Below are 13,943 nucleotides of genomic sequence, written 5' to 3' on the forward strand. Positions count from 1 at the left end.
CAATGTAACATATTACGTTTCAGGTTTTTGTGATAACCTTCAAGATAAGCACTAGAAAGCGGATTTGTTCTTTGTGTTTAACGTTTTGTTGTTTACGGCTTTCAGCCATCTTGCGTTTTTCGAGACATTCGTTTCAGAATGGCAGTCTAAATATATCACGTATTCTGCACGTTGGGTAAATCCGTGCATGTCCTGAAATTGGTCCTTGCCTTTTCGAGGCGCCTTTTAGGAACACCGGAACCTCATTTAAGAAAGAAAGTGTCTCGAGCGCTGTGTCCAGGGGACCCTCGGCTTTACTGACAACGGTTAAAAGGGCCTCCAGTTCATTTAAACTATCTAATAATGACAAGACCTAGGAAAACAGGTATTCACAGCCAGGTGGACAAAATCCTCAGGTAAAACGGCGCCTTGTTTACATTATTAAACCACATTTAAAAATAAATAAACCAGCAGGGTAAATCTGCGACAGGGCGCACTCCTGTTGGTGAACGTTCGTTATCCCTTTATAAGTCATTTTTTATGTGTGTGTGAGCACGCTCAGATTTCGGGAGCACTACTGCGTATACTAAATTAACCCTTTGTTTTTCTACATTGTAGGTTGGTATTTTTTGAGGTGCAACCTCGCAGATGCTACATTAGCACAACTAACTGCATGTCTGCTTGTGGGTTTGAGTATTTACGTGCTTGTGTGTACTTTTGTGTGTGCACATGGACTAGTGTACCTTTTTTGCGGCAGTCAGTCAAGAAAACAGGTTAACGCGGCATCCTGCAACGCAGTATCGGCATCGATATGATGCCTATTTATTAGGTACATGTTTTATATGGCATATTATTCTCAATACCTTTTGTCGCTATGGAATTAAATAATTTATAGACACCAAATCGAAAATAAGCCATTCCTCTCAGGTCAATTCTCCCTGGGGCAAATGAAGAAAGACGAGGCTAAGTGGACCACAGTAGCTGCTTGTAAAACTCTACGGGTACGGGCATCTGGTGCTATGGGGGTGTAGGCGTGTTAATTATCATTATAAATAAATACCAGTAACATCAGCGCTTCGTAACAAGCGACTTCGCAGACGACGTTAATGGCTTCACATTTAAGCACGTGTCTGCCTACTATAGATGAATACATAGGAATATTGTCTATGACGTAACGTGCATGCCTGACGTAACATTAGTGGCGCTGGGCTTGATCCACTTTGTATAACGTGCCATACATCCGTGCAGTAGTATGGTGGACCGGACGTGCGCCCTTCCTTTCTACTCTCCTCACGTTCCAACCCGAGTGAATGAAAGTCGCGTCACAATAACAACACAGCGCCCCCACCCCCTTTCCCTGTCTCACATTGGCTCCTGCAGTGACCAATCCAGCCTCCCGTGGGCGTGCACAATCACACTTTCTCCAATCCCGGCTGAGACTCGAGTGTTGTACTCTACCTCACAGCGATAGGTTGGAGGCTTTGTGACGTAGACGGAACCCCGCCCTTTGGGACGTCTGCGCGCGTGCAGCGCTGTCCGCAGCCGGCTGGTGCTGAACGTCGCCCTCGAGCTGTCGACGTTCCCTCAGTGAAATGGGATGCTGTGCTCTGGCAGCGGCAGCAGGAGAATAGCGTTAGTGCAGCAGCTTGAGTGAACTGCAGACGAGCGGAATGCCACACAGGCAGAAATCCACCGAACTGTGGATTAAGGCTTCTTATGTGGTAAAAATATTTCTTTTCAGAGCAGGGTAAAACTGAAGTCCACTTTTCCACCTTATACATACACCAAAACTGGGCCGAAAATAACTCCAAGTGCTGATCGCTCAGTCACCTCCAGCACATAACTACCAAGATACACGAACCTGAGAAAGTTTATACGTTCTTGGCTCATTTGTTTACTTTTTGATACTGAACAATTAGTGGCCTTTTTTGTATTGCGATGTATTTATATGTATACACTGGTTTGCATAAAATACTTATTGATATGCAAATAAACCTAAACTTTCCACATTTTGTAGGAGGATTCCTGTTTAAAAAAAAATAAAAATGCCGTTTTTAAAAATCTTCATCCTTCTTTCCGTGTCCCAAATTGTGCAAATAGGGCACATATAATTCTTATTCTTCCTGTTAGCCCCTATCAAAACTAGTGTTATGACAATTATAACAATTTTACAAAAAGTGCACATTTATGTGAAATCGCGTTTGGTACTACTCTGTAATAAATGGTCATAGGCGGACTGTCTGAATCCATTTTAGCCACTGGTGATTTCCTGGGACATTTTTCAGCCCATCCTTGTTTTGCTCACGATGGTACTACAGAAAGGAACTAACCATACTGAAATCCCTCTGATCAGATAGCCGTGCCTTTCATGAGCACCACCAGACATATTGTGGCCCTGGTGGTACTCACACCGGGGGCACCATTTGGGTTCTATGGCACAGTGTGCTATGGGCACTCGTATGGGCACTCACTCTAAAAGGTGATGGATCGAATGTTTCATTACATTTCAGTCACTGGTAACTCTTGATCACATTCCAAGAGACAGTGCTATTGATAACTGTCTCTCAGGCCTATGGCAGTAGCAGGCCCTGATACAACCTCCCTGCATCAGACTTGCTTTCCTAACATGCAACCATCCCCTCCTGGCATCGAAGTCCTACTCCCAGACATAACCCCACCCTAAAGGCACAACTCTCCTCTCTGAGTTGTTCTCGAGCCAGAAGTCTCGACATAGAATATTCCTCTCAGCACAGGACCTTCCCTGTGCGCATGCAGAGTACTCTCTGCGCGTGTCACTGGACTTCCCTCGGCCCTGTCTCAGCACAGGACTGCTCCAGAACACTCTCCCCCGTCCACGCAGAACTGCCCCCCATACATCCCATCTCCATGCAGAGCTGCTCCCTTCCTGCAAAAGACAAGCCCTCCTCAGCATAGTGCGCGACCCCCTTCCTACGACTCCTCTCATCACTTAACTTACCCCTACCCACAGCCAGGACTCCCCCTTTCACCACGACTCCCACTGGGCAGGCTAAAATTCCACCACAGTACTCCTCTTTCTTCACACAAGACCCTCCTCCCAGCGCAGCACTTTTTGCCAGAATGTATCTATTGGCACAGGACTCCCCAACCCTGCACATAAACACCCCCTCCCCAACAAGCACCACACCTCGCACGTGCTCCCTTTACTAGCACAGTTCCGCTTCCCTGCATAAAACTCCCCCGGTGCAGCACTTTCCACGCCCACCCCGTTAAAATCAGGACTCTATACCTCAGCAGAACTGACACACACCCTTCCTTTCACCACTGTAATCTCCCCAACATTGCCCCAAACACAGGCCTTTTCTGTCTGTGCAAAGACCCCCCCCCCCCCGCCCCAACAACAGGGGTCCGAGGCTGCGCCTGTCACTGTCTGACGAGAGAAAGCGGGGGAAGTTCCATCCGCGGACGCTGGAGCAGTCCTCTCTGCACGCATTAGTGCCCTCTGCCAGCAGAGGGAAGCGGGAGTCCACCACAAACACAGAGCGCGCGCTCTGTGCCGGAATTCAAGCGCATTTCTTCTTCCTCCAGTTTCATTTTCTCTCTCCTCTTTGTTGGACACTTTCCAAGCAGCAGCAACTCCACCAAAAGGCAGAGGGGGGCCCCTTTCTGCTCTCATTACAATTCCCCAACCCCCACCCCGCTGCTATCAACGCACACCCACCAGCCCCTTCCCTCCGCCTTCACCGTCAGCTGCGAAGTGAGCCTCCCCCAACACACACACACACACTCGTCTGCCCCGGCCCCCCTCCCTCCCCTTCAGAATAAACCGACACCCAGATTTCAGCACAGAGGCAGCGATCAGCGGTGGCCAAATTTGCAACCGAGAAGAGGAGGGCGGACATGCAAAGGAACTCGAGATAGAGCCCACCTTCCGCCTTCCTCGCACTTTCATCCCCGCGGCACCTGCACAATGGAGGCAAGCACGACTCGAGGCGCTTGGCGGACTATTTAGGACACACTGCACAAGAAACAGTAGTAGTAATATTTGTATCTATATTTAATCCTGTTCTTCAAAACTACCCGGGTCTGTTTCAGGACGGAGTGAGGGGCTACTTCAAGAAAAAGTTTAAAAAAAAATTGGCACGGTGGATCTCCAACAAGGGACGGGAAGGCGACAAGCAGCAGAACTAACGCATCCACCCGGTACCCGTTCCCAGGAGCCACCTCGCGAGGCACTGAACTTTAGCCCACCATGACGCGTTTTTAAAGTCTACAAGTTCTTCAACAGAGGACTGGCCTCCTGTGCAAGTTTGTCTGCAGCGTTCTCCCCTGCACTGCGCTGCTGGCTGTGACCGCTCTGGTGTTTGGAGCCGCGGGAACTTGTGCGCGGTCCGCGCACCCACGCGCCAGAGAGCCCTGCCTGGGAGGCTGAACTGAGCATCTTTCCCCTGCAGCAGCCGCCTCCCCTGCGCGGGGACCCCGGATTACCAGGGCAGTGCAGCCCGAGGAGTTTGTTTTCCTTTCTGCGTTAGTTTGTTTGGATTGGGCGGCCGGGCTCGCTGCTGGGAGCCCCCTCAGCCTACGCCAGTCTGTGGACCGCCTCGATGGAAATACACTGTAAGCACGACCCGTTCGCAGCAATGCATAGTAAGTAGGTCCCGTGCTCCTGTGTCCTCGCGCCTGTGCGTGCAGCGCGTGTGTGTGTTGTGACCTGGGGCCGGTGTCACCAAGGTGCCACTGGGCACAAAGGGTCAGCGGCAGCGTGACACCCCTGGACCCGAGCTCAGCATGGAACAGAGCTGCAGCCGCGGCTGAGCGCAGCGCACTTGCAGGCGGCCCCGAGGCGCGGACCAGAGCTGTTCGTGTGTGTGTGTGTGAGCGTGTGCACAAGCAAGACACGCAGCAAATGAAAAGTGCCAGTAAGCGTGACCATCTCAAATATAATGCAATGCGCCAATGGCCATACACCTGAACTCTTTAACCCTTGCAAACCTAGCAAAATGCACAATTTGAATCTCTGATGACACTGAAATGAATGTTCACCACTATGAGCGCGCACACATACACACGCACACAACCACACAACGTGCACAAATACATCTCTGCGTGAGTATATATATATATATATATATATATATATCTATGAACGAATAGGTGTGATAATGTCTTGTCCATGTATTAGGAATCCAGCTGAGCAAGGAGAAGCATTTAGGTATATTTGCTTTTTAAACAGTATGTAAACACAACATAAAGAATGTGTGTATGAATGATACAAGATACAAGAGAACTAAAAAACTAATGAGGAAAAATTGGAGCGGGCACTACAGTCGATAGAAAAAAATGCACACCTTTTCAGCACTTTTTCAAATGTTGGCATCATGCCCTCAACTTGCTTAAATGTGTCTACTGGTGATGTAAAGTCATTTAAAAACAGACAGTAATGATCACATGGATATTTTCTTCAAATATTAACTGTTGAAAAGAGCTGGGAGCAGAGAGAGTACTGTAAAGAGCCTTTAAAATTAAAAAGCAAACTGGGTACTAGTCTGAAACAGAAGGCAGACTTTCCTCCTGACACCAGTGCGCCTGTTCCCTCTGCGAACCGAACGCTCCTCGTGTTAACACCGCCACCTGTCCCACCCGTCCAAATCAACCTACCCAGAAGAGTGCTGTTCCGCCCGCACACACACGCGTAAATGAATGTATGAACTGAAGGGTAATGTATCTTATCCCAGCGATGCTGAGCCGAATACGAACTAGGCCAGGAAAGGGTGGGCTAAAGCGCCGCGAGGCTGAGCGGTGTAATTGCTGGCGCGATATGTTTACGCCACATTTACAGATTTTGACAGGGTGTGCTGAACCCTGTCCATTCATTTAGCGCTCTGTTGCACTGCACACTGCCCCTCCTTGCCCCCGACGCCTCCTCCAGAGCAGTTAAAGGCTTCGATCTGCACAATTCAAGGCGCTATAGACTGACAGTAATGGCGCCACCGTAGCCAGAGCCTCTGCGGTACTGAGTCTCGCTGAGGAGCCTGACGGCCTGCGTTTAGTCACAAGAGGACTTTACAATGAAAGAAAAGACGGGCATTGGTCTAAAGTCAGTGCTGATTTTATATTATTATTTTCATATCTCGGACTCTGTTGGGAGTTATGAAATGCGTCATTATCTCTCTATGACCTCTGACCTCAAAGACACCCCCACGCCCACCCCGATATAACTGCCGACCCTCTGTAACCACAGCAAACTGAGGCGAAACTGCTGCACACGACGTAAACAACTACAGTACAAAATAAAAACACACATAGACGCATAACGCATTCCACACACGTGAGGGCGGGAGGGACGATGGAAGAGCGGAGCTGTTTGGAAATATCGCAAACTCCATGACTTCTGCTGGTGTAACCCGAACAGCGGGAAGCTTCCCTCCGAGGCGGGTCAGAGTCTGCGGCCCTCAGGCTCAGCTCGGGCCCTTGGTGGAATCCGAGCTCACGTGAACAGAAGGTCCGCAGCCACCCAGGGGCTGAGATGATTCCCGCCATTAACCTGAGAAAAATGAAATCAATATCTGCGGCGGGACCGGCCCGGAGGCAAGGGACGGAGCACGTGCATGTGCCTTCAGACAGGCGCTGGCCTGCCTTACTCCCCTCTCTGCTTGTGTGTGTATGTGTGTGAGTGTGTACATATATATATATATATATATATATATATATATATATATATATATATATATATATATATATATGTATATATTTTTATTGTCATGGCCCCACACTCATTATATATATATATATATATATATATATATATATATATATATATATATATATATATATATATATATATATATATATATATATATGTGTGTGTGTGTGTGTGTGTGTGTGTGGACATGACCATATTCACTCAATGAATATATATATATATATCTTTATTAGAGTGTGGGGTCATGGCCATATACATTACCGATTAAAAATAAATCTATATAAATATCGTAGTAGTGCACAATGAAAATACATGGCAAATGACATTGTTGTTAGAGTAATAATAATAAACACATATCCTCACATCTATTGCTACGTTGGAGTATCCATTTCTAGTTTATTACCACAGTGCAGAAAAAACGACACGAGAAAAACCTGTTTAGTGCCACAGAGGCTGCGTGCTACTTCTACCTTTCACAGGGAATCAACGTACCTAATAGCCAGGAGGCCCCGTCAAAGTGAATTTAACTTATTGCAGCTATTTAGCGCTTTCATCCAGCGATTGTTTAAAATACTTTAAAAGAAACACATAAGAAAATGGTATGGCATAAATACCATATATTCACAGATACACAGACTGAAATACACCATTTATTACCATTGTTGCGAGGGAGGCTGTGCGTGTTGGCCCTTCCCTACGCTCAACAGTGGTAATAAATACATAAATTAATAAATAAATTAAAATATATATATATATATATATATATATATATATTTATATATACACACAAACACACAACTCTTTCACACACGCGTACATAAATGAACGTATTATTGTTTTGAAACATTTTCTGCCATAAATGCCATATTTGCTGGACGCGAGGAATGCAGTTCCATCCACGTCCATCCCCCGGGACACATTTACTCCCTTCCGGGGACACTCATGGCGCTATTCACAATTGCTTCAACTTTATTTCCACCGAATTATGTTTCTTCTCTCTGCACCTCGCAGGCCCTCGGAGTTAATTGCACAGCACACAAAAACTGCGGGTGGACAACAAGGGGTTACGCGATATTTGTTTCGGAAATAATCCGGGTCTACATTGCAAACTGCGCGCCTTTTCAGTTTTGAGCCCGTCAGGGGCCGAATTGTAGTGAACATTGTAGTGAAACCGCGCCCGGAGAGGTTGGCGGTGGGGCTGATGAGGAGAAGAAACTGCTGGGCGAATGCATTCATTTCCAAAGAGGGTGTGAAGTTCACGTCAAAAGATACAATCAACAAAAAGGGTGTGCGAAAACTTCAACATGAAAAGTTTGAAAACAGTGACCACGACTGTAGAACAGGGTGAATTTTCGGTGATCCAGCCCTGAAAGCACTTTATGATTCAGCTGAAACACTTTCCTAAAGTGCACCCTTTGGACCCATTCTGGAGAGAGACAAACATGGCCCCGGCTCCAGATGGGTGGATAAGGATGAGCCCAGACACACCAGGGGGGCAAGGGAGGGAAATGGCGTCGTGGGCAGCTCAGCGGAAAATTCACTGTAGTGAGGCAGGTGGTAAACACAGCAGAGCGTGACTAGCAACCGTGGTATTTGCAGCTCGGTGGTGACGCATCATTGGTAAACGCCTGAACACTCATTGGTGGGAATGCTTAAAATTATAGACGGTGAGGACAGGTTAAGGTAGCTTAGAAGTAAAGACAGTGAAGGAAGTTCTGCAGTAAAGTCGGCGAAGACAGATTTAAGGTAAAGACAGCCCAGCATTCCACAATGACCGCTTCCGGTGCTGGGTCACCCCTCTGCCCCGTCACCCCGTGAGATACGGTGCTGGTGCCCCAGAAAGTCTCCGCATACTCATTCTAGGCTTGTTTACCGGGCTCCATGGATCGCTGGGCAGATGGTACCGGCCGTTTCGTGATTTTAAAATGTAATATGTGAAAACTATATGACAGAAATTGAGAACTCGGGGCTGTATGTGACGGGTCTGCCCTTGAGAGCTGTATGGGACGTTCGGTAGTGTTACCTGCACCGGTGAGCGGTGTTTGGGGCGTACACGCAGTCTGTCACCGTCCCGGGGATCCGTTCCGTTGTTACCTGCCTGGGGAGCGGCGTAAGGGCCTCGTGGCTGTTTCTGGAAGCTGCGCACTATGTAACCAGCTCGGAGAGAGTTATAGGGCTCTGGGTGATATGAAGGCAGCACGGGGACCTCTTCTGAATATCATCCGCCCGATGAGCTGTGTAGAGCTTAGGGTCGTAAGTATCCGCTTCAGGGAGCTGTGTGTGGCTCTAGGAAGTATGTAGCCTACTCTGAAACTGTTAAGGGGCTCTAAGCAGTAATGTAGCTGTGGCTGGGACGCTGGGCCGTATGGAACTGGTCAGTGCAGTAGTATGGAGGGCTATACACTATGGATCCGGCCCGGGCAGCTGGGTGGTATCTGAGCATTATGTGTCACTCCGCCAACATTTTTAGAAACACGAGTTACCAAATCCGCCAGCCTGTCTGCTCGTTTGAGCATCTGCCTGTGTGTCATCATACAGGCTACCCGCCCGATTTGCTTGCTCGACTCTCTGCCTTTCTATGCCTGCATGCCTCTTCCCCTTGCATGCCTATCTGCGTGCCCATTTATTTTTCCTGCCTGTTTGCTTGCCCTGCCTGCCCATCTTTCTCAACACCTTTGCTCCTGCTTGCCTCCCTTTTTGGCTTGCCTGCCTGAGAGGAAGGTGCAGTTGTCCGCTAAACTTTCTTTTCGCATACTTATCTGTCGGCCTGTCTTGTCTCCGTTTCCCGCGTGTCTGTGATTGCTCGCTCACTTTGAGAGCGTGTTGCTCTACTACACTTCGGTTACCTGGACAGCTGGCGCTTGTGTGATGAATCCCCTGCCTGCCACGCGCTGCCTCCGAATCCCTGTTATGCGTTTCCCACAATTCCTCAAAGTGAAAGTGTAAGTGCGCCCTTGAAGTGATTACACACGCACATCGGGAGCCCCCTCACCTCACTAATTCCCTCCCTCGTGCAGGTCGAGGGCAACACGAGAATGACCGCAGATTATCGTTTAAGCTTCCCTGACACGAATACACTGACTTCCAAAGGCAATAACGGCCCCTCCCTCTGCCTCTTCTGTAGGTCTACCTGTGACCAGAGCCAGTTTTGGCCACGCACCCTGTCTGAGCAATCCGTGTCAATAGTGACCACCGACTCTCTGCATCGTCCCCAGAATGCAATCTGACCCTTGGAAACCAACTGCCACCATCCTGGATAGTGTTCAGTTATAAACACTGCCCCCTTGTGTGCCAAAGTGCACATAAGCGTTCATAACAAACACCATTAAAGAAGGCGACTGTGCTGTGCGCGTTTACTGTGCGATTAGTCGGAGGTGAGGTTGCTGTTTGTGTATTTACGGTTCTTGTGACTGTAAGCGCCTTTTAGTGCCTGCATGTTTGCGTGCCTGTCTATGTTTAAGTGTGGCGGCGTATTCTTTTTTTTTAATTATTTGTTTTTTTGCACACGTTTCTGTCAGCACGAGCATTACTGGTTACGTGTGCGCGTGTGTCTGTGTTTCTGCTGTGTGAACCGGTGAACTGGTGGTGGCCTTTTGACTTATGATACGAGTTTTCATATTATACAACAGTAATCGCTGTGAAAAAGCAGAAAACTGACCGTTATAAGTAACACACATGGATTGTTTAAAAATAAAAAAGTACATTCCTGTTTTGTATTGTGATTCTGGGATTACCCCACCTTAAACCTGGAAGCTGTGTAGCAGGCGCAGCCGAGCACTTTATCCATATTTCGTGATAGCCAGCAGAGAAGGATGCACCCAGCGTGCAGTGGACTCCTCTGATGGCAGTGAGAGTGAGAGCAGGAGTGTCGCTGCAGCCGCCACACAACCCCATGACAACTCATATAGTGGAGACTTCCCACTCTGATGCCCCTACTCTCCGGTCTCTGGCAAGTACCGTGGCTTCAAGTCGGACACGACCCTCAGACGATCGCGGTCAGCACTGGGCCGGCACCGAACCTCTCCGCCGGCAGGGTCACTGCCACGTGCAGCGACCATTCGCCCGAGTGGGGACCAAGATGGCGTCCCTCCCTAAGAGTGAAAGTTGATGCGTTTATTAAGCGAGAGGCACAAAAGGGACACGGGGGATGGTCTGGAGAGAATGTTCGGGCGCACAGTTCTTATTTTCTGAAACAGAAAAAAACTCGTCCGGCACCATGTAGGTGAACAAGGGAAATAAGTGCCCGTTTAATGCCCGTTTGTATTTACCAGACAGTGGGTCCGTGCGCTGGGACTGCGGCCTCCTCTCAACCGTGTTTACTTCCTACAGCTGCTTAAACCTGACCGTGTAAAGGAGGCGCCTTTTGATAGTCCGGCCCATGGGCTTATCGTCACTAAGGAGCCAGAATATGTTACTACATCTATACTCTAAACTGACTTCCAAATATCAGACCTTTTCTTTAGCGCGATAAATCGCTGTCGTGATACACATACTTAATATATAGTCTGTTAGTCGTCTCACAATAGAGTAGCATACATATTACACACTGTAGCAGAATATTTATCTGGATTGCAAATGAAAATATCAACAATTTACGACAGTACTTCAAGGTGTATGTATAATTTTGGTAGCCAATCAAAACGTCATTCTCTTACCTCAAACATTATGCACAAGTGGCTGAAGATATATATAGACATAATAGATAATTGTGTGGTATTGTTCAATAATACCACCAAGGGATTCTGGTGACAGAATAAACTGTGAGTTGTAAATGGCACCAACACCCAGAGATGGATTTATTGGCCATTAATACACATTACCGAATCACCATATATGTTACCATTATGCATTTCTTTTGCGCGGTTTAGCATGAAAAGGGACCTCGTTTTCAAACAGGAACATGTTTAGCTAAAAAGTAATTGAAAGAGAAGATTGTAAAGTTTGATTTTCTGTAGTAAAACAAATAAACTCGTCGTAAAGTGTTTTCTTCTGAATGTGGGGTTTAATGAAAACGTTTCCTGTGTCGTGAAGCACATTTTGTCTTTAGAATTGTGAGTTTTTTTAAAACTAATTTATCTAAGATTCAGATAACAATGGCCTTGATTGAAAATAGAATATTCAGTTTTTGTTTACCTGTCATGAAAACGATTTTAATTTTTTTTTAAAATGAGTGAAGGTGGGGGATAGCATTGGTTTGGTGCTATAGTTATCGAAACACATAGTGATGCTGAGAGAACACTTATCTAGTGGAGAGGTAATCGGACTGAAACTAGGCCTCCTGTTGAAAACAATCCATAAACCACTCATGTGAACTACAGGTTTTGAAAACACTGCTTTTTGTGCACCAGAAGCAGTCACTCGTGTACCACATAGATACACAACTGTTCAATGTATATGCTTCCATGGTATGTGTCTACATTATACACGTGTATACAGTTTCTCAATGTATGCATGTGTACGTTTGTACGCAAATAGTTGGTCTACATAAATATATACAGCTCTGTCAAGTATAATGTACTGGTACCGTTTGGACCATTATTGAGGTTGGAGAGGGGGGCCATGAGTCAACAGAAACATAGCTTCGAGAGGTCCACCATGAGTCATGACCCCCATCCCCTCCATGAACAAAGTTAATAAACAGTGTAGTAGTCTTGACAGATCTCCATATATGGCTCATGTCAGGCAGATTTATCCTATGTAATTATCAGTCAATTATCAGAGCACACACAGTTACATCTGTGCAGCCAGATCTTGTGAGTACAAGGTCCCTTGTTTCTCACAATGTAACATGGAAGCTGCGAGGTAGTAAGCTGTGTTTTTCGAGCTAAGTTGTACTAGGATATTAACATACATCTGACACCTAAACTCCAGCAATAAACGCTTGACTGCATTTTGAGTACACTTGCACCAAATGATATTGGTTTACTGGGCCGCACTTACTTTGAAAGGCATGGCAAAACATCTAGCAATATATCGATTATTATTCTCTCTCTCTTCTGTCACTCTGTGTCTCGTGCTCTCTCTTTATATATGTGTGTCCAGGGCACAATTTTGCTTAAGTTCAGTTGCTATGACTCACTTCGTCTGTGTTCCATTACACCACACATGCAGCATAGGGCCTATAGGCAGCTTCTGGGCACTCGTCCCAGCTGAGGAAATAAACATAAACACTTGGGTACTGCGCCCCCCACCACGCGCCATCACCTCACCCCAAAAAGCTTACAACTTTCCACTACACTAGTGCTTATTAACAATAACATATATTTTTTTCGAATTTGCACCTGACCTGGCAAACAATGGCTGCTCCTTTCCAATTAGATATTTCCAGCATTCCGCGAGACAATACAACTGCATTTTCTGGAGCTGCAGATGCTGAGGGACATTTTATAATATAAAAGCAGGGGCCCGACGTTGCTTTTACTTGGGCACGCCAATAAAACACAGCCCCTTCTGTCATACAGTTGCGATGATATACTCTCTCGCTTATAAACATGTCCCATAGTACCTTTACTCGAAATGTTGCCACAGCTTGGGCGAACTGTAATGTGGGCTTCCACACGTAATAAGCGCTCCAGGCAGTGATACACAAATCATGAGGTGGTTAACCTGACTAAACAATAGGGAATACCCGAAAAGCAAACCACTGCGCAAAGCCAAATGCTTTTTGATCCCTTCTACAATTAGCCATTTCGGGACCCCAAACTTGGTCTTCTATGTTACGAATATATACATTATTTTCAACTGGCAGTCGCAAGTAATGTATTTCCTGGCCTGTACCCTAAAATCTGCATTTCAACAACTGTACGGATAGGGTTATCTTTCATTGAGTGGGTGACGTGACGTTTAATGTGCCCTTTCACTTCCGCTCAATCCCTGATGCATGTGCCCAATAAACGGTGATTAGGGACGAGCTCAAGTAACCGAGATTAAAAGCCAGCACAAAACATAACGTAACTTTTGGTTCGAGGGCGACCTTTTACATAACGGTCGACATAAAAGTTGTCCACACGACCACACCTCACACAACCTGACCTACTATCTGTGGTTCGCCTCCAGCAGGCATTGCCTTTCAGTAGTAAACTCAGAGGTTTACGTTGCGTGACGTATGACGTCATAACACGACAAAAACGCCCCTGCACAGACGCCCTCGCCGAAGCATGTTAGAGTCATCATTTTGCAACGGCTTGTTTCAATTTGAGGAGGAAAAGTTACCTGAAACGCGGGCAATCCCCTGGAACAGAATTATGAATGTGTTACTTCACGGTTCACGGTTTAAAGTCTT

The 13,943-nt window shown here is 46.8% G+C and overlaps 1 protein-coding gene across 3 annotated transcripts in view; it reads left to right on the top strand.

Moving 5' to 3' along the window:
• Positions 1 to 3,850: 3,850 nt before the first annotated feature.
• Positions 3,851 to 13,943, top strand: part of PAX5 (paired box 5) — a 521,765-nt gene continuing 511,672 nt past the window's right edge. For 2 of the 3 annotated variants that reach the window (XM_085641098.1, XM_085641099.1), the window contains exon 1: positions 3,851 to 4,605. In XM_085641098.1, the coding sequence (XP_085497224.1) occupies positions 4,563 to 4,605 (43 nt within the window). In that variant the 5' untranslated portion in view covers positions 3,851 to 4,562. The remainder of the gene's footprint in view (positions 4,606 to 13,943) is intronic. The other variant, XM_085641100.1, reaches the window with a different exon arrangement.

Source organism: Triturus cristatus, chromosome 2_2 (genome assembly GCF_964204655.1).
Source record: "Triturus cristatus chromosome 2_2, aTriCri1.1, whole genome shotgun sequence".
NCBI classification, from domain to species: Eukaryota; Metazoa; Chordata; class Amphibia; order Caudata; family Salamandridae; genus Triturus; species Triturus cristatus.